Raw genomic sequence first — 21144 nt, forward strand, 5'->3', positions numbered from 1 at the left:
TTCGGTGGTATTTAATATATTATGAATGCACAGTTCAAAATTCAGAGAAAAAAGGAAATGAGGACATTTTTATCAGGACATTATATAATATTCACATGCTTGAATGAGGCTAAAATAAATTTTGGGAACAATCTGCAATGACCGAAAAAAATACAGATAATGCAAGGGAAGATCATCAATAAAATGAATGGAGGTTTTGTCATAAGCAAATCATTTTGTTTATAGAAACACCTGCAGCAGAATTTTGTACCCTTGTGGGACACCTCCATTGGCACCAGGCTAGAGGGATGCGACTGGAGGTTCTAACTCACCGGGATGGGGAAGGATAAAAGACAAAACTCTCAGGGCCCTCAAGGGAGCAAATCCCTCATAGGAAAACCCTTTCCCCTTCTAGCGAACCGTGGAACTGCATTCGTATCAGCCCTAAAGTGTATTGCTCATTTGTTGTCTTGGAAGCTGGAAGCAAATTGCTGGAGCTGAGGTAAAAAATATTCACCAAGGAAACAATGAAAAAATTCTTGGGTAAAACAAAAATAAATCCAAGATGGTATAAAACGTAGGTATTAACAATCTTTGATCTTTGAGAATTAGGAGTGTGTTTATTTATGACACAGATTAAACACACAGACATGGACACAGACACACACACACACAGACACACGCAGACACACACACAGGAGCAGCAAAAGGCCGACAGAAAATGAAGGCAGAGGAACATGAACTCAGCTTAAAATCTGATTTTAGTGATAACCCCCTTTTTTTCCTACTCTCAAGGACTTTTACCTTTCCACTGTGATTAGCACTTCACATCCCTTTCTGCATTTCTTACAGGGTTGATTCTAGATAAAAATGGAATACTAAAGCATTTCACAAGTCTAAACAGCTTTCTAAAAACAGAGCAGCAGTGTTATTGAAAATGGTTTCAATTGAGAATAATTTCAGGAACTAACATTCCTGGCATAACACCCATCTCACAAACAATCCTAGATTTAATGCAGATATCAAGCACTCCTTTTACACTAAGGGAAAAAAAAGTATTTAATGATATAGTTATCTACATTATAAGAAATGCCTATTTAGCAAAAAAGTGTGTCTGGGCCGTCTACATCTTTGGCTTACTTATGTTATATTTATCCAACTACAGGAACACTGTGGGTGGTTTATTACGTAACAAAAGGAAGTGTGGCATTGGTGGGATATTTATAGCAAGTAGAACACTTTTGAAATATATGATCTTATTACTTCAAATTTATGAATAAGCTCTTTATATGTATCAGCACAACTGAAGTGGTCAGATTGTCAGATCTTGTGATATCCTAATTTTTTCCCAGGCCCACAGGGTATAATTATGCCTCTTATTAACTTGGGTTAAAAATAAAATTATTTCTTAAGAGTAGTGGCATAGGCAGAGAATGCCTAGGACAAGGACTTTAAAGGGTGCAGCCTTCTCACTCTCACGCTCCTCCTTACTGTAACAGCCTCCTCCCTTCCCCTGTCTACCTCCTGTTCCTCTTTTGCTTTAGTCACTATGATAATGGCTGGTTGGATAATTCAAAGAGAGTGTGGAAGAAAGATGTCTGTTTTGCTACTTTCTCCTTGCAAATAGCAGTGGGTTCATACACCACCTTCTCTTTTCTAGAGGACTTAACCACATCACATATAGCACAGGACAGTTAGTCTTGGTAGGACCTATTATAACAATTCTTAGCTATCACTTTGGCCTCATTGTTCCAACCAGTAAAAAGGCAAATTCTCTCTGTAGCATTTAAAACAATTAAATAGATAACTATGTAGACTTGACACTTTGTACTCAACCATTACACTTTACAATAGATTAAACAGGGTGTAATTTGTGCTGTTCTGAATTTGATGTTCCTCAAATGCATGCAAAATGAAATGGATTACCATATTTTTTTTTCTTAAATGAAGAGTTTCCTGAACTATGCACTACCCTTTTGAAAGCTGTGTAACAGGCAAATCCAATATCAAAAGGAACAGTATTAATTGCATGGCAAGTATTTTTCTTTCAAATTTAGTGAAAACTCGAATATCTTATATATTGGCTTTTAAAATTTGGGCTCTTTCTGTACCATAAAATGAAGTCCAGGATATAAGAGACTATCATAATTATTCAACAAAATCTTTGTCTCAGTATTTAGATCTCGTAGTGAATTCTCCAATTTACCCTGAGTCTGCAGACATTGTCAGTTGGAAACATATACTGGCTAGTTGACTATTTGTTATTGTAGGGGCAGAGAAAGATTACAAGACCTTTTTTTCCCCCTATGACATTCATTATAATTGAAAGATTTGGGATGATAAGGTGTTCCCTTTAGAGATTCAATAATCCCCTTATAATAGCAAGTCATATTTTGAATATTTGCTACTTATTGAAAAGTGGGTGCTTCTTATAGATGCATGGGTACAGCAGTTTATTTTTTCTGGTGTGGGTTGCGAAGAGAAGAAATTTGTTAAACCAGTCACTTTCTCTACTTAAATAAAGATAATTGTGCTTCTTAAAAACACAGTAATGTAATTATATTTCATTCTGATACTTTTTTAATGTATTCAATAAATACCTGTGTGCTTACTAGATACAAGACACTGTAATAAAAAGATTGAGGATTCAGTGATGAATGAGAATGAAATATATCCATCTCATCTGGAAACTGTACAGGAGAATAAGCACAAAGCACAATTAAAAGGCTTTTGGAGTTTAGTGGACAGAGGAGAAAATCTTTAGTGTGGGAGGTTGTCAAAGGTGCTATTCCAGTACTTGTGGAATTTATTCCATCACAATGGAGGTGGAGGGTTCATTTCAGGGAGAGGTTATAGAGCAAACACAGAACCTGGAAAAGGACAGTCAGCCCACATGGACATGTGTGAGGTTGGTTGGTGATTAGAAAATATGCCTTGTTTATAAATACAATACTGTAACATTTTAATGAGATTTTTGGTTGTCTTCATTATTTAGAATTCATAGAGAGATTCTGAAATTTTCAGGCCCTTGAAATTACTTTTCCTTATCCTTCTTTCCTACATGCTGGTATCTGCCCCATATTCATCTGAATGCCTTTTTCTCTCATCTTTCCCTCATCTTTCCCTCTCCAGTCCTGAGATGGTGAAGACATTCACACATTTATGCTGATTAGTACCAGAAAAAATGGTGACCTCCGGTCTAGGGCACATCTTTAAATACACTCCGGCTAATGCTCTTTTTAAACCTCCAGCTTTCTTTCCAACTATCCTACCTTAATACCTGCTGCTTGTCTCTGAACAGATGACTGTCTCTTTTATTACAAAAGAAATAGACACCAGTAAGTAGAACTGTCTCAGCTTTCTGATCAGGTTGCTCTGGTTATTTCCATTTACCCAAAAGCTTTTACATTTTCCCTGAAATCTCTACAGAAAAGGTATCCTCCCTTCTAGCCATGGATTAGGCTTCTCCTGGATTATGCCTATTTCTTCACTCATTCTCCATTCTCATGTTTGGAATACAGGGGGTGAGCAAGAAAAAGCCTAATGTAGAGCTTCTGAAGGACCTTACTTGGTCAATAAATTACATATTCTCTCCTGAATCTTGTCTGATTCCTTTCTACTTGCTCTTCTCCTTGTACATGGAAACATGCCTACATCTCTCCTACTAAAAAAGAAAAATAGGGGTGCGTGGATGGCTCAGTCCGTGAAGCATCTGACTTGGGTTAAGTCATGATCTTGGGGTCCTGGGATAGAGTCCTGTTCAGGCTCCCTGCTCAGGGGGAATCTGCTTGTCCCTCTGCTCCTCCCACTGCTGGTGCTTTCTCTCTCTCTCTCTCTCTCTCTCTCTCTCTCAAGTAAATAAATAAGTAGATAAATAAATAAATATGTAAATAAAAATCTTAAAAGAAAAAGAAAAATAAGGACTCTTTGTTCTTCATTCTTTCCTAGATTCCACACCGTTTCTCTCATTCTCCTTACACATATGGTTTGGATAAATTTCTTCCACCTTATTTGATGACTCTATAACTACATCCTCTCTCTGGAAATTTTCCCCTTGTTTGGGTTTTGTGATACCATTGTTCTTGGATTCCCTTCTCTTTTACCATTACTCAAATAGTAGGTCTCTTCTTTAAATGTTATTTTCCAGAGTTCTAGTGCTGGGTATTTCCTTCCTCCTCCTGTATACTGTCCTTTGGGAGTCATACATTGATTTACCCAAGTCCTTTATATACATTGTAAACACTAGATCTTTATATTCTTATTGAAACTTCTGAGGACTCCAAACCCAGGTATATTAGCTAAGCATCTGCGTTTGGCTCAGGTCATGATCTCTGGGTCCTGGGATAGAGTCCCGCTTTGGGCTCCCTACTCAGCAGGGAGTCTGCTTCTCTGTTTCTCATTGCCCCTTCCCCCCCTCGATCGCACCCTCTCTTTCTCAAATAAATACATAAAATCTTTTTAAAAATGGTGTCAGTGCTCTTTGCTCCTGCCGACTCCCTGCTGTAATTTATTGTTTTGAATGTAAAAATGGAGCACAATTCTATTTATCTAATAAAAGTAGTAAGAATATTAGTTCGTATTTATAGTATTTTGCAAATGGATTATCAGGGAAGAAGGATTTACTCTATTCAAGCTCCTTCTGGCTGGATTAAGAATCACATTGACTTGAGACAGATTAACTGGAGAAAATCAAATTTAATAGCATACCTGTGAGGAATCCACACAAACATGGAAATTCCAAAGGCATTTAGGCACCACAAGGCTTATATGAGCTAAGGAGAGGAGTGGCGTCTGAGGATACAAAGGGGAGAAAGACCATTAGCAAGAAGGTGAGAGGAGATGGCTGTAAAACAGAGGTTCCCTATTAGGGAGGTAAGTTTCTTAGGTAAAGAAGAATCTCTGTTCATAGCTGTCTTCCTTATGTAAGTAGGCAGTTGAGGGGGAGGTAAAGAGCTTTTCCTGAATATACTGGTTTTTGATTGCCTTTGACTCAAAATAATGTTCATGCCAAAGTGGCCCATCTTGGGCCCATCATGGTGGCCTTCCTTTGGCCCCTACAATATGCACCAGCTTATAAACAGCAGAAAGTATAATATTAAATAATGTGGTTTACAGCCATCATTTAATGGTTCTATACATTTCTTTCCACACCCTTCTCCCGTGTATTTTTTTATTTCTTGGTATTTTTTTTACCTTTTAAGATCATATTCGTACAACATGGTTCAATAAATATTCTTCCTTATTTTCATTTGTGTGAAAGTATCCCCAGCTTTTATGTGTTTCATTTTTTAACTAGTTGGCTTCATGTTTGAATCAAGCCACTGTGTTTTTCTTTTAAGTATTCCGCCCTTTTTTTGTCACTTTCATTTTTCCTTGTTCCTCTTTAAGTTTATCAGCTAGTTATTTTTTGTATGTTCACCTGCACCTCATTTAAATCCCTTTTTTACATTATGCTTTTCCCCTACATTTTAATTCTGTTACATTTAAATATATCTGACAAAAAGTTAGTAACATTGTAGATCTACTGAAATTCTTATCTATTCCAGGAAAAGAAAGACAAACATGTTTAAATCTCATGATGGAACACTTACAAAATACACAGTTAATTTTCAAAACAGCTCTTTTCTAAACCACTCTTAGATGTGGTCTCTTAAAGGTGGGAGAACACTTGGTACTAATAAAATTTGAAGAAGCAGGATAATAAACAACGGATAGATACACATGTCATATATATGTAGAAAGTTCAAATTCAAATATAAGTCATTTCCTATAATTCTTACTAGTGTTTTCTTGTATTTGCATGTGCAGAAAAGAATACACATTGTATGTCTTTTTACAAATAAGGATGAATAAATGCAATAGATGAAGGAATTACCAGCTATATTGATTTGAATAGGGAATATTGTGTGCTGTTCGGTAATGTCTCTAATGCCAGGAAGAAGTAAGACCATTGATTTAAGCTTTGCTAAAATGTCCTGACATCCGTAACTTATATTTTAAGATCTCCATTTCATTAATCAGAAATATATACATGAAAAGGATTTGAACTAAAATCTTTCAATCATAATTTTAATGCTTAAAACCATTCCTTTAAAATGTCAGCTTTGATTCAAGAATTCCAAATCTAAGAATCTAGCTAAGGAAATGAAATACTTTTAAGCCTTATGCACTAAGGTATTTGTTGCTGTGTAATTTGTGGTGGTTAAAGCTGATGATACTCTCTCTTAATAAAAAAGGATGGTCAAATATATTATGGGATGTAGAGATAATGGAATATTAAGTGGCCATTAAAATACAATGTTTATAAAATATTTGTAATGACATGGGAGAGTATTTATCATATGACCTAAACAAACAGAGATGTGAATTTTACATAGTATGCTTTCAGCCACGTGGAAGAATTTTAAAAGACTAGAAGGGAATACATCAAAATATTAACAGGGGTTATCCCTGGGTGATGGAATTATGAGAAATTTAAAATTATTTCTATTTTCTTTTTTTCAAATATTCTATATGTAGCACACCCTTGATATTAAGAAGACTTGTAAGCTAAATGGTAAAGTTTAATTTAGAATACTCTAATTAGTAACTAGTTATTAATAGAATTCTCATAAAAATTAAGTTAACATGTACCCTTATATTGGAAAAGAGATCTCTGTCGTTTTTTCTTTTTGTTTTGTGGGATGTCAGCATCCTGAGAAGTTGACCACTGAAGATTCATTGGTTTTGTAATTTGAAAGTGGGTTGCGAGGGTGGACATAGTAGGAACTTGGAGGGGGAAGAAAGATACAAGGCAATTTAATGCATTAACTACAGCACAAGTATATGTGTGGCTTCAGTTTGCCAGAGATTGATAGAATGTTCTCTTCTGATTTCTGCAGCATCAAGTCATGGGTGGATAAGATGCAAGAAGACCTTGTCACACTGGCGAAAACAGCAAGCGGAGTCAATCAGCTTGTTGACGTGAGTAACATCCCAAGAAGTTTGTTAATCTTTTCCTTGATTTGAATGCAGTACTATCTTCTCGGAAACTGCATTTCTATACTATGAATAGGACATGTTTTTTCATGTGAATCGGGTAGTGAAATTCGGAGAAGGAGCCTTGGTACTTCTAGTACTGCTAGTTATTATTATTTTTTTAAGGATTTTGTTCATTTGTGATAGCAAGAGAGCGAGAGAGAGAGAGAGAAGCGAGAGCGAGCGCATGAGCTGGAAGCAGGGGCAGAGGGAGAGGGAGAAACAAGCTCCCCATGGAGCAGGGAACCTGATGTGGGGCTTGATCCCAGGACTCTGGGATCGTGACCTGAGTCAAAGGCAGATTCTTGATCGACTGAGCCACCCAGGCGCCCTGAGACTGCTAGTTATTGTGAACAAAAAATGCCATTCTGAACAATTAATGTAGCGTTTTCACCACACCCTACTGTTTACATGCAGCCTTACCTTAGATGAGTTCATGTGATGTGTAGAATCCCCTAGAATTCATCTTGGGGTTTTTATGTTCCCGTTCTTCAGAGTATATTTTAGAATCTCTCACACAGTGGTGACTTGAAGTCCTGTGATGGATTCTTTTGAATATCCTCAGTGGGAACACATGTTCTTTCTTTGAGGGTAGATTTTATTTTTAAAAATGGTTGGAAAGTGTTTATAGCCATGTCTAGAGACTAGAGTGAGTCATTGAGATGGGTAATAAAGATTTTTGTGCAAGAAAAGAAGACATTCTAAAATATGGTTTTTCTTACGATTTATGAAATGGCTATGAAAGTCACTCCAACATGATTCTTGAAAATGATAGCAACATATAAATATTTGTGTAGCATCTTAAATAGATTATTTTCCTTGGGTAAGAGTGTTTACATGTGTAGGTTCCATAAGATTTATTAAAAATTAGATGTCATTTCTTTAGAGTCTCACTACTTCCATTCCAATGTAAGTAACAGTTTGAAAGTGCTTTTATCTTGTGTTCTTAGTGATGCAATGAGACCTTTTGTTTTCCACAAATGTGATGAGTCACAGAGGTGAGATATGGTATAAAAGCAAGTTCATGTATGATACATGAACATTCATCATAGGGATATATATATATGTGGGTATTCCTTCCAGGGAGACACTGAAGTGTATGGTTACCTTGTGTATTGATCAAACTTCATAAAGAAACATACTGAAGTATGTTGAAGAAACTTAAGTATCTGTGACATGAGCTAAGGAATGTATTGGGAAATGAAAAGTGTTCTTTGTGAATAACAGTGATTGAATTTAATTCTAACCAACACTTATTAAGCACAGAGTATGTCTCAGGCTGTGTCCAGGCTGTCAAAGGTTGACAGAGATGCATTTCCTCTCTTCAGAGGACTGACACTGTATGACTCAAAAATCCTTCCTTTGAGGGTGCAACGGTTCCTGTAAGCTGATGCTTGGGGTCCGCAGTGATTCCTCATAGGAAAAATGTGTTAAAATGTCAAATTGTGCAGGATAATAAGGTGAGCCTCTGTGAAAGTGATGGAGTTTGTGGCATGAGGAAAAAAGAAATGAGAATTGACAGATTCTGGTTAGAAGTGATATGACTGTCTTTATTGACAGTTTGAGATTAAAAATAAACTGCTCTTGGGAGCTCTTCTTCCCTCCTCTCCACTGTTTCCCTAGCCTCAAAAACCACTTTCTTGGCTGACCTCACTTTTCCTTTTGGTGTTAATGTGTGAACCCTTTCACTGAACCTGCTTTTTGCAATGAATCACTTAAAAAAAACACATACACACACACACACACACACACACACACAAAAACCTCACCTGATTTCCATTATGCTTTATCAAGTATAGATTATTAAGAACAATGCAAATCTTGATGAATGAATAGATGGCCTAGTCTGAATTAGGATAAAAAAATAGAATGGGCAGGATGAAAGAAAATCCCCACAATGTTCTGTTTAGGAGACATATACCTAATTATGTGACAGAAAACTGTACAACTAGAAGAATTATATAGTATGTAACAAGGCGGGGGGAGAGAGAGAGAGAGCAAGAGCAGAATCTATTATTGGAAAAAGAATTTAAATATTGGGGGCACATGAAGAGTGTTATTTTACATAGAAAAATGATTCCATATGCCCCTTTCCTTTGGTCTAGAGAGCAAAGGTCCATGATGGGGGCCAGAGGGTTGCATTTCTTTTTGGCCATGGGAACGTAAAGCGCAGAGTAGCTGAAGGACACCGGTGTTAAGAGTGAACTTTATGCTGAGTTTCGGGTTATTGGATGCATGGTGAGGATTAGAAGTTGAATAGAGGAATTTAGCAGATTCCTGGGTTGATATTTAATATTGTGGAAATGATAGTTCTTCCCAAATTATTTAATGGAATTGTTTTTACTGGCATCGCAGGGCACAGCTGGCTTTTTGCTTGAAGGCTCAGAAAGAAGCAGCTGCAATGAGGCACCATAGCTAAAATCAGACATCTTTCCAATATTATAAAAACGGCTTTCTGGTTTCCTAAAACACTAGCCCGGGGAGAGGGGTTGATAATGATTAACGCATTGTGTTAATTTAAGGCGGACATTGTGTTACTTTGATGCATTTATGTATTGCAGTGTGGTTGTAATGATATCCGTCACATTACATACCTATAATACATTATTATTGTCTGTTTTTAACAAACTGTACACAGACTTTCGGATTGTTTCTTCTAATTCTTGAAAAATGCCTTTTATCTTTTGATGGGGGTTCCATTGAATCTCCAGATGGCTTTGAGTGGTATGGCTGTTTTAACAATATTAATTCTTCCAATCCATGAGCACAGGATGTCTTTTTATTTGTTTGTATCTTCTTTGAAATCTTTCAGCAAAGGGAAGACATTTTATTACTTTTATTTATTTATTTTTTCTTAAAGATTTTTTAATTTATTTGACAGAGACAGCCAGAGAGAGAGGGAACACAAGCAGGGGGAGTGGGAGAGGAAGAAGCAGGCTCATAGCGGAGGAGCCTGATGTGGGGCTCGATCCCATAACGACGAGATCACGCCCTGAGCCGAAGGCAGACGCTTAACCTCCGTGCCACCCAGGCGCCCCACATTTTATTACTTTTAAACACACACACACACACACACACACGTAGACACACGAATCCCTGTAGCTGGCAGATGGAGAGGCTGATCATCATAACGAAGAGGTAACATTTAAAAAATTAAGGTGGTCTTAACCTTGGAAACAAAGATTTTTTTTTTTTTTAAAGATTTATTTATTTGTCAGAGAGAGCGAGAGAGCTTGAGCACAAGCAGGGGGAGAGGGAAGGGCAGAGGCAGAGGGAGAAGCAGACTCTACACTGAACAGGGATCCTGATGTGGCACTCGATCCCAGGACCCGGGATCATGACCTGAGCAGACGCTTAACTGACTGAGTCACCCACGTGTCCCGGAAACCAAGTTTTTAAGTTTATAAAACATTTATTAGCAACCATTTTGTCATGTAATATGTTGATAAAATATTTCATGTAAAAGATATAAATTAAATTATATTTTTATTAAATTTCAACTAATATCTAAATTATCAGGTATTCTGAATGAATAGGTTCTATAATAATGAATTTGTTTTATGAAAAAGGTTTTTTTTTTTTTTTCCAAGAGAGAGCATGCACATGTGTGGGGGAGGGAAGGGCCGAGGAAGGGGGAGAGAGAGTTTTTTAAAAAAGATTTTTATTTATTTATTTATTTGAAAGGGGGGGGGTAGAGAGCACAGGGAGGAGCAGAGGGAGAAGGACAAACAGACTCTGTGCTGAGTGCAGAGTCCGATGCAGGGCTTGATCCCAGGACCCTGAGATCATGACCTGAGCTGAAATCAAGAATCCAACGCTTAACCAACTAAGCCACCCACGTGTCCCTGAGAGATAGAATCTTAAGTGGCTCCAAGCCCAGCTTGAGTCACATGTGTGATCTCACAAGCCTGAGATCAAGACCTGAGCCGAAATCAAGAGGGGGTCGATGAACTGTCTGAGCCACCAGATGCCCCATGAAAAAGTCTTTTTTTAAATAGATTGATAAATACAAACTTCTGTTTGTTTTTCTATAAAATACACTTCTGAATCTACAAAAAGTGATAGTCGAAGAGAACAGAACTCTGCAAGTAGGTCAGAGATCCTCGGTCGCCCCACCTGACTGACCCTGTTCCGGGGAAAGCAAATCATGACACTGTAAGCAAGTCACAAGCCTCCGGGAGATTTGTTGTGTCTTTTGTTCTGTTTCTTTGTACCTCCCCCTTTCCCTTTAGGAGCACAAGACTTTCTCACAGCCTCCTCTTAATTACCAAAAAACCCAAAAACAAAAAGGGACTGATGGTTATCATTCACATTAAGTCTGTAGTAACTCTTTCATCTCTAAGCAGAACATATTTGATATTAGGAAGCAGGTGTGAAGACTATATTTTGAAAGAGGGTAGAGTTTTTCCAAATAGGTCCTTTTCCTGGTAGGGGTCAGGTGGGGTGGGGGGACCCACTGAATCTGGACTGAGGTGAGGCACAGGTTCAGAGGATGCAGAATTGAAGGAGGCTGGTGTGGAGTATCGTAAACTCACGCCACTCTCAGAATGAGTGAGTAGCTCCTGAAATTTTGTGCGCTGGGTCCTCACTTGCCTCACCGGATGCCTCACCCTGGGGCCCAGGGACAGTCAAGGCCTGATTCGCTCTATATCTTCTGCTCCCTGTGGCTGGAGGCATAGACATTTGCAGCCTTCTGGACATCACACTAATCCCAAGCCTCTCTCTGCTGCATTTTCTTCCCTGTTCCTTTCCCATCCTACATACGATACCAGGTCTCTCTTCCAGTTTTCTTTCTTTCTTTTTTTTTTTTTTCTTTTTTGATGCTTTTTAAGCTTCCCAGACTCATCTTGTGTTTATGTAGGGCGCAGTGACTATTCCTATAGTTATTCCCAACAATATGTGTATTTTGAAATCTTCGCCCACATCATCTGACACTGCTCTATACTCTCCTTCTATTTCAGTTCTAATGTTGTGTTGTATCTTCTGACAATGAAGGATGGTATGGGAATCCAAATTTTTTCTTAATGGAGATTATCGTATCCTTTTAGCTTTCTAAGAGAGTGGAAATTATGCCTGTCACCTTGTTTCAAGGCTTTCTTCTTAGATGCAAATTCTGTCTGGGTCTCTAGCATGTTAGCCTAGAATATGCAAGCATACTTAAGAAAATTTGTGGATTATTTCCATCCTGCCCCCGGAAGTGTATTTTTGAAGGTAATACCATTCTGCAATGGCATCATCTTAGAACTTTCTGGTTTTTGATTCATTGTTGTGAATTCATGAGTTCAAGTTATGTGAAAATCAATACCTTCATATTTCAGTATGCTCTCAAACCTGTCAATATGAAACGTGTCTAAATATTGAGCATTCAGTAATCTTTAATTAAGTTAGTATTTACATAAGTGTTTTAAGTGAATAATTTCTTTTCATTAGTAACTCATGGTATTAACAGACTGATGCTTTTACGTTGACATTGTGGTCACGTCACTTATGTAAATAGAATATTAATTTTCTAGGTGGTGGAGAGTTTAATAAATTAATCTGTTTACAAAAGAAGATACTCCAGAGCAGAACATAATTAATCATTGGTGATTCCAACTAGGGAATCAGCAAGATGCAGAGGCAACAAGGGCTGGGATCTTCTTTTCTCCTCTGGGGAGTGCTGCTAAGTACCTGGATGGTGTTGGATTTCCTGGTACCTGCCTGTCAAGTGAGACAGATCCTAACACCCTCTCTTCCTTACAGAAATGTTACAGGGGTAAAAGGGAGTATGAAATGAAACACGAAAGCAATAGAAGATGCTATGAAAAAGTTAAATGCTTACTACATGTTAATATGTAGTTTTATATTCATATTCCTTTATAAAAGTAACACAATTACTTTAAAAAGTAATAGAACTACTTTGTAAGAATAGTAGAATCACTTTTCAAATATAACTATTTATTGTTATTTCATATTCTGGTTTTATTTAGAATTGCCTATTCTCTCAATGATGAAATGTAACCAAATGAGTTACCATAATTACATAGGCAACTTGAGCTTGTAGTTATTTTAGGGGGAAAAAACACTTTTTTTCTCTAAGTAGACAGAAATCTATTTTGACTGCAGATACTACTATCAGTAGAGAATATGGATTCCCTTTACCCTCGTACTGGAGATCTTAAAGTAAGAAGCTAATTTTTTTTTTTTTTAAACAGTGGTTAATTACTTTCATTTTCAAAGGTATGGAATAAACTCTAGGGGATTTCTAATCTGATGGCGACTTTCAGTATTATATTAACAGGTTTTTAAGTGTGTTCACAAACAGTAATAGTGAAAGACTATTAAAATGTTTTCTTTTTTTTACCTTATCAATCTGTTCCAATATCAATCACTAATTAACACTTAAGTTATACTAGTACTTGAGGGATAACTGATTATTCATTGTTTTTCCAAATAGCAATCTAATGGTTTGGTAATACTAATTGCAGAGAGAGTGATAGAATGCTGCCTGTGCTCTTTTCTTGTCTCCGAGCCATACAACGAAGATGGAAGCTAAGAACCCCTAAAAGATATAACCAAGCCGTAGCTCCTCTACGATGAAGATGAATGGCATAAAAGACCAACGTTTGCTACTGCCCGCTCTCAGTATACAACATACAGCTTCTGATTATTTATTTTCCCTGAAGACATTTGTTGTCTTTATACCTAGAGCTGTGGTTCTAAGCCAGGGGCAGTTTTGTCCCCCAGGGGACATTTGTCAGTGCTTGGAAACATTTGTGATTGTCACAAGCGGGGGAGGGGAGGTACTCCTGGCACCTAGTACGCAGAGGCCCAGGATGTTGCTAAACCGCCCGCGATGCACAGGACATCTCACAACTAAGAGTTACCTGGTAAAAATGTCTGTGGTGCTTAGCTTGAAAAACTGCTCTAGAAGGACTGAAACGTTTGAGGCAAGGCCAAATGTGTGGAATTCTTTAAATGAACATAAATGTGTAAAGTTGTCTATCAGCATTGGTAGGTAGCACTTTTGCTTTAGAAAAGCCATTTGTTAATAAGGTATAATGGTTAAGAACAAATTAAACAGTGCCGCTTTTTAAAATTCTTTTGTTGGCAGTAAAATGAATTTGGGTCGTTTGGGGTTAGGGACATTAAGCAAGCAACTCACTCAGCCTATGGTTAATTATTTTTTAATTTAGTTTTAATGGAATCTAGTATGATCTCTTCCCTTTTAATTGCGTATGAGTTTGCTGCTCAAAATGCATATACAATTCATATATAGCTCCGGATATGTGAAGGGAAAGAGGCTAGATTAAAATGTCATCTCTGGAATTAATAGACAAAAAAAAAAAAAAACCCAAGTAGGTGGCTTCTTATTTTATGCTTCTTAATGCTTTTCTTGTTTTAATCATTAGTATTCCTTTTTTTTTTTTTTTAATTCTGAGTGTTTATTTTTCTTAAGGATTTTGTTTATTTGAGAAGGGGAGGGGCAGAGGGGGATGGAGAGGGAGAAGCAAACTCTGCGCTGAGCATGCAGCCTGATGCGGGGCTCAATCTCTGGACCCTGAGTCGGGTGCTTGACCGACTGTGCCATCTAAGCACCCCTAATTCTGAGTGAGTTTCCTTCCTTCCTTCCTTCCTTCCTTCCTTCCTTCCTTCCTTCCTTCCTTCCTTCCTTCCCTCCCTCCCTCCCTCTTTTCATTTCTTTCTTTCTTTTCTTTTTCTTTCTTTTCTTTCTTTCTTTCTTTCTTTCTTTCTTTCTTTCTTTCTTTCTTTCTTTCTTTTCTTTCTTTCTTTCTTTTCTTTTTAAAGATTTTTATTTGAGAGAGAGAGACAGAGAGAGCGTGAGTGGGGGAGGGGGCAGAGGGAGAGGGAAAAGCATACTCCCCACTAAGCAGGGAGCCTGATGAGATGCGGGGCTCCATCCCAGGACCCCGAGATCATGACCTGAGCTGAAGGCAGACACTTAACCGACTGAGCCACCCAGGTGCCCCTGATTCTGAGTATTCTTAAAGATAAACTCACTCTTTACCTTATGTGTGAAATGTCTCCAAGCTAAAAACTGAGGATTTCTTGCTATGAATCTTTTTTTGCCCAACTTAGTCTTTGTTATAGTTTAGTTACTGTGATCCAGGAATGAGCCCTTACATTTCACTGGCATTTGTGTTTAAATATTAGCATCTGTTCCTCCGTGTAGTATGGAGAAAGCATAGGCATATTTATGGTTGGTGCTTGTTCTGGTCCTTCTACCATCCTTTTTTTTTTTTTTATTTCCTTTTTTACTTACCTTCTACCATCTTTAATGCAAGCTTGAAAGCATCACCATCAAATTGTTAATAAGAACTAGAATGAGTAGCAATATATGCCATGGAAGGTTCTCCAATTCTGACTTCATTCTTCTTAAATATTCTTCTTAAAGATAATGTCTCATTTGAAATGTGATACTGTCTCAGCTAAAAAGGTGTATCATATCAAGTAGAAAGAGTGGAAAGAGTAGGGAAACATTGAACTCTTGTGTTTGATTTTTGAATGCCAGTTTGCCTTATATATCATCAGAAATATAAGCACTATAAATTTGAGAACATGATCAATTATATATGTGTATGCATGTGTATATGTGTATATCTGTATATGTATATAATTACATGGGTGTGTATACATACATTCAAATGATGTTCGTAGTAAGCCAGTGTTATATCTTGAATTCTTTCTAAGGTGCTGATTTTCCTAGAAGTTCTGAATAAGATAGCTTGGGGTTGACCATATTGTAAGGTATAAACCATTACCCTAAATTTTTTCCCCACTTTCAGTATTCTTATTTATTGTTTACAGACAATTTACGTATCTCCTACCCTTTCCTTTAAGTTAGTGTGACAATTTTCCATAATAAACAAAGAGCAGCTTTGGTCAAGAATGGAATGAAATAGCAAAAACAAAAAGCAAAAAAACCCAAATCACTGCTGCTTTTAAAAAACCAACACTGTCACCAGTTATATTCAAACAAAAACACACAAACAATGTTTTCGCGAAACATGTCTTCAGCATTCCTTGCGACTGGCTGTCCTCACCCCCACGCACACGGCAGGGCTGCGTCAGCCCGTTTGTCAGTTTGTCAGTCTGTCAGTTTGTCATGCTGGCTCTGGGAGGCTCAATCAGCTTCACATTATCCGGAGGCCCTGGATGGAAGATGGAGGTCTTGAAATCCCAAATGCTCATGGCTCCCATCGATGCCAGTAGTGCAGACTTTGTGACAGTCTTGCTTGTCCACCTCATAGACACTGAGTGATGCCGTTCTGGTGCAGTGTCTCCAAGGCTGGGTTGCGGTCCCCAGTCGTGGCTCTCGTCCGTGGTGCGAAAGCATTCCATGGCAGACATGTTGCGCCGGATGCTCTGGTTCGGAATGTCTAGTTTGGACATGAAGGATGAGCAGCCACGGTCATCCCAGTTAAAGAGCCGGGGCAGCAGTCATGGCCCGCAGCTGCAGTGCTCTTCTCCGAGACAAGTGACACACTCAGGAGGGGCAGGAACTCTGTTTCCAGAGTTGAGACCTGCGCGCTTTTTGACATATTGGCAACGGCTACGATGCTGTCATGGCTGACCCAGGCCAGGCTGTTCCCACGGGCAGAGAAGCTGACCCCACGCACCCAGCCACCAGTGCCGCTGCCACCGAACTCTGACATGGGCTGACCAAAAGCCATCTCGCTGCCCCAGGGCATGCTGGTTGGCTTTTCATCCACTGCTTGAATGTAGGCAGAAAACACTCTGCATTTGGAATCAATGATCCTGCTGCCAGCCAAACATGGTTGGAATGCCAGTCCAAGCTGAGGAAATACCCTGAATTTTATAGCTGTCCATGACAGTGTCTCACTTTGCCTTTCAATCGATATTTTCCAATAATTCATTGTATCACACACATTCTGATTTATTTCCTCCCTTATTAATACATATATCCTGCAAAGTGTGGCTGCAATCCCATCTTTTTGTCTATCGTAACCCATGTGGTTTTACTTTCCTCTGAATTCTGACAACACAATTTTCTGTACCTCTTCAGTGAAACACTTATTTTCTTCATATTGATCATTACCTTATTTTACGTATTTACTCTATTTTTGGGATCTAATTATCATTGTGGTGTTGTATTTATATTCCATTAGTTAATCGCATAGCACCTTACATAACTTTATTGTTTTTTTAGGTTCAAAATAAATACTAATTTTAAAATACAAGGAGGAACTTGTTGTAAGTCAGCATTTACATTCCTAGCAAAGCTTAGGTGCAGTAACTAGTATCTACTGGTTACTAGTTACCAGTGTTACTAGTAACTAGTACCCTTGTAGGCTCTGTATTACATGTTGGGCTGTACCAGTGAACAGAACAGGCAAAAATGTCCTCTCAAAATTTACATTCTGGTTAAAGGAAATAGGAAATATATAACAAACGAGATACTTAGTAAATTGTTAGATTATGATGTTTGCATTTGCTTAAAGGTAGCTGAATAGAAATCTCAAGCCATGAAAAATTCAAAGGTATTATCCTATTTCAGAAAGCTGGGTTATAGGGGAAAGGAAAGAAAAGGCTATAATTTAAAGTGATTTTTACCAATTGTGTTAAATGCAACTGACAGTGTATTAGAGAGTATTAAATGGGGGGGGATTTTCAAAACTTGACATTTATTTCTGAGATAACATCACTTAGTATTTTAATTAAAGAGGACAAGGGGAGTGTTTGAGGAGATCAGGAGTTAATTAGTAAATACTACATATTCTTTTATGGCAGTATTCATTTTTTTTTAACTGCGCTAATTTTCAATGGAGGAAGATAGACTTTTAAAAAATGTTCTTTGTTGTTGGTAAAATATATTCTAGTAACACTAGATCTGAATTGACGTTAGTTATTTTTTACCTTAGATGAAGGATTCTTCACATATCTGAACATCTCTTTCTGTTGGCCAGCTTGTCTGATGATGTAACTTATGATAAATAAAAAGAAGGACTTTATTATAGTTGTGAATCATTGCAAAATTTCTTAAGGTAAGGGAACTTTGATCTTAAAAGTGACCATGAAAGAGCATTATATCATTCTTTTGTGTTAATACATCTTTTAGAAACAAGACATTCTCAGTTGCTAGGGAACAAGTAGTTCAAAAGCCCACAAAACACTTAATAAAGAAGAAAAAAAATATAACCAAGCCATCCCACATTGCAAAATTTAAGTAAAAGTAAGTGAAATTGATTTTGTGAGTCTCTAAAGCAGTTGAGGTGACAAGGCATCTCTTTGCCTGCCTGCATTATTAGTACTGAAGATGCGAGAATGTACTCCTGCTAGCCAATAAAGGCAGTGAAATGAGAACGATGGTGGGAGTTTGGTCACATTTTCTTTTAATCCCTTTCCTTATTATGAGGTAGGATCATATTCATTCATCCAATTCATATATAGTTTTGGACAGTGTGTGCACATTTATTTTGATATTTTTAGCTCAGGATCCTACATTATTGTGAGGGTCATAATAGGAGTCCTGAGATAATTTCCTTATTTTGTAAAGTCGAACAGAAATTGTACATTTCTCACAATAGAGCTCATTCTTCCTATGAATGAAATGAATCGAATGAGTAATGAAATGAAGGTGCAAAGTAGTAATTAATAATGTTAATCACAACTTTCAAAGCATGGGTCTTTCTTAGCATTTTTATTTTTTGGAAGAGTGAATCACTCGAGGAGTTATTGTAGACTTATTATCCAGAGGCTGATTATTATTGTTAACTGTCAGCTGGGAGCTCTTCACAAATAGTTCATTGTTTTAATTTTCCTTTTTTTTTTTTTTTTTAAAGATTTTATTTATTTATGTGACAGAGAGACAGCCAGCGAGAGAGGGTACAGAGCAGGCGAGTGAGAGAGGAAGAAGCAGGCTCCCAGCAGAGGAGCCCGATGTGGGACTCGATCCCGGAATGCCGGGATCACGCCCTGAGCGGAAGGCAGACGCTTTAACGACTGCGCTACCCAGGCGCCCCCCATTGTTTTAATTTTCTATTGTTAGTGTAACAAATCACCAAAAATGTATTGGCTTATAACACAAATTTATTATTTTACAACCTATAGATCGGAAAGTCTTTCCCTTGGCTCATGGACCCTTTCCTCCATCTTCAAAGCTAGCAACATTGGATTTCTCCTAATGTTACGATCTCTCTGGTTTCCTCTTGCATAGTCACGTCTTCCCCTTTTCAGGATCCTTGTGATGACATTGGGCTCACCAAGACTGTCCAGGATAACCTCTTTCTTTTCAGTTCACCTGATTAGTAAAATTTCATTTCATCTGCAAAATTAATTCCCCTCTGCCATGTAACTGCATATAGTTGCAGGTTCTGGGGATTAGCATGTGGATACCTTGGGATAGCCATCCCTTCTGTCACTCAGTACTGTCTGAGTGCTGCTTTCCTTTCACTAGTCAGATGTCTGCTTCTTCTGCCCTTGATGCCCCTAACTATTGTCCCACATGTAGTGAAAGAATGTGATTCGTTCAGTGTGTTTTCATCATTTATACAAATTTTTCGTACCTGTTTCCTCACAGGCCATTGAATAAGAGGTTAGCTGCTCTAGTTCTGATATGTCCTGATGCAATTAGTCAGGGGCCAAGGTCAAGGTCATACATTAGAATATTGCTACCCATTTGTAAGGAAACATGTAGGACTCTTCTTTCATCAGGGACTGTCAAGCGGAAAACTTGTCTCAGGAAGATGAAAGTGGGCATGGCAGAAATGTGGATTGTTTACTCGGGACAAGTTCCATGGGAGGGAAGGGGTTGCCAAAATTTACATATTTAAGACTTAATATGCAGAAATTTCTGTTTCTCTTTATGGAACTTACTCATGAGCTGCCATTCTCTCTCACCTGGGGGAAAAAAACTTAGTCTCAGAATTTCAAGGTTTCTGTCCCAACTCCCTCCCAATAATCTCTAGTTTTCTTGACTTTGCTCCTTGGCATCTGGGTGCAAGGGCAAACATGTGACAAGATGTGTAGTATATTTGCTCTTTTCTGTGCTCTTGGCATAGATACTGAATGTGAATGCTACTGAGAACTTGGCTAATCTCTTCAGCCTCCTTAGGGCGCCTTGGCTCTGGGTGGTTTGTGCCATCAACCTTCAGCTGGAACTCTGCTCCCTGCTGTCCGTCTCTCAAGCTCTGCTTTGGGATTCCCTTGATTCTGCCCTGACGCAGTCTCCTAGCAGACAGATTAATGCTGAGCTACCTTTCTTGTTCATCGCAATGGGATTTCCTATTTTTCCACATCCTGCTGAAGACCAGGGAGATCCAGGGCCGAGTGGTATTGCACATCCGCTTTGCCTAAACATGCCACATTACCATTTTACCTTCAGCTGCTTCGGGCAGTGGTTTTCACCTTTACAATGTGAAATGGGAACCAAACTGCCTCCACTCTGATACTCCAAAGCCTGAATTTCAGTATTCTCACTAATACAATGGTTAATTAAATGTATTTTTGAGGTTTCTTCAAGTGAGTAAAGATATAGTGTATGTGGAACACCGCAGACTGGTATAGAGTAGAAGCCTAAAAGCGATTGCAATACAGTCTTCTAGGTCTTCCATAACTTGGAAGCCTACCTTGCTTGCAGTAAGCATCTCTGGGGTATCTGTGTTATTCTGTGGCATGATAGTAAGTATTATGATTTCTGAAATATTTCTTTAGGTATGTTTATGAAGCAATTACATCAATCATTGGCGTCACTTTTTAAATATTATACTTGAGGTTATTTTTAAATGTATCATTCTGAAGATTACCTTGGAACTATGGACTTGGAGCAAAAATTTAGAAGTTTCCAGTGAAAAAAGGAAGAGAAACTATATTCTCTGTTGTCTATGAATGTAATAGTGAATGGTCATTAAAGCCAGTTAATTAAGATTTGTAAGAAAGCAAGAATGGACAGGTGACAGATACTCTTTCTGTCAAGACTTGTGGCATGGATGGAAGTGAGAGGATTTGAACTGCAGAAAAATTAAGACATATGAGTATATCCGTCAGGAGGAAAAACATCCTGTCTAGGATTCTCATTATATGCTACATTCTAGTAGAAGAAATGGAAGCCAGTGTCACACAGCGTAAGAGGAATTGAAATCTGATTTGAATGGAGCTCTGTCTGGTATCAAAAACTCATATTATTCA

The 21144-nt window shown here is 38.0% G+C and overlaps 1 protein-coding gene and 1 pseudogene across 8 annotated transcripts in view; one reads left to right on the plus strand and one right to left on the minus strand.

The window, feature by feature from the left end:
- CACNA2D1 (calcium voltage-gated channel auxiliary subunit alpha2delta 1) overlaps nt 1-21144 on the plus strand; it is a 485973-nt gene that overhangs the window by 76857 nt on the left and 387972 nt on the right. For all 8 annotated transcript variants that reach the window (XM_087861132.1, XM_087861133.1, XM_087861134.1 and 5 more), the window contains exon 2: nt 6861-6942. In XM_087861132.1, the coding sequence (XP_087717258.1) occupies nt 6861-6942 (82 nt within the window). The remainder of the gene's footprint in view (nt 1-6860; nt 6943-21144) is intronic.
- Nucleotides 16078-19542, minus strand: LOC123789502 (actin-related protein 2/3 complex subunit 1A pseudogene; annotated as a pseudogene).

The sequence above is a fragment of the Ursus americanus genome, chromosome 3, assembly GCF_024610735.1.
Source record: "Ursus americanus isolate L20-20 chromosome 3, mUrsAme1.1.p, whole genome shotgun sequence".
NCBI lineage: Eukaryota > Metazoa > Chordata > Mammalia > Carnivora > Ursidae > Ursus > Ursus americanus.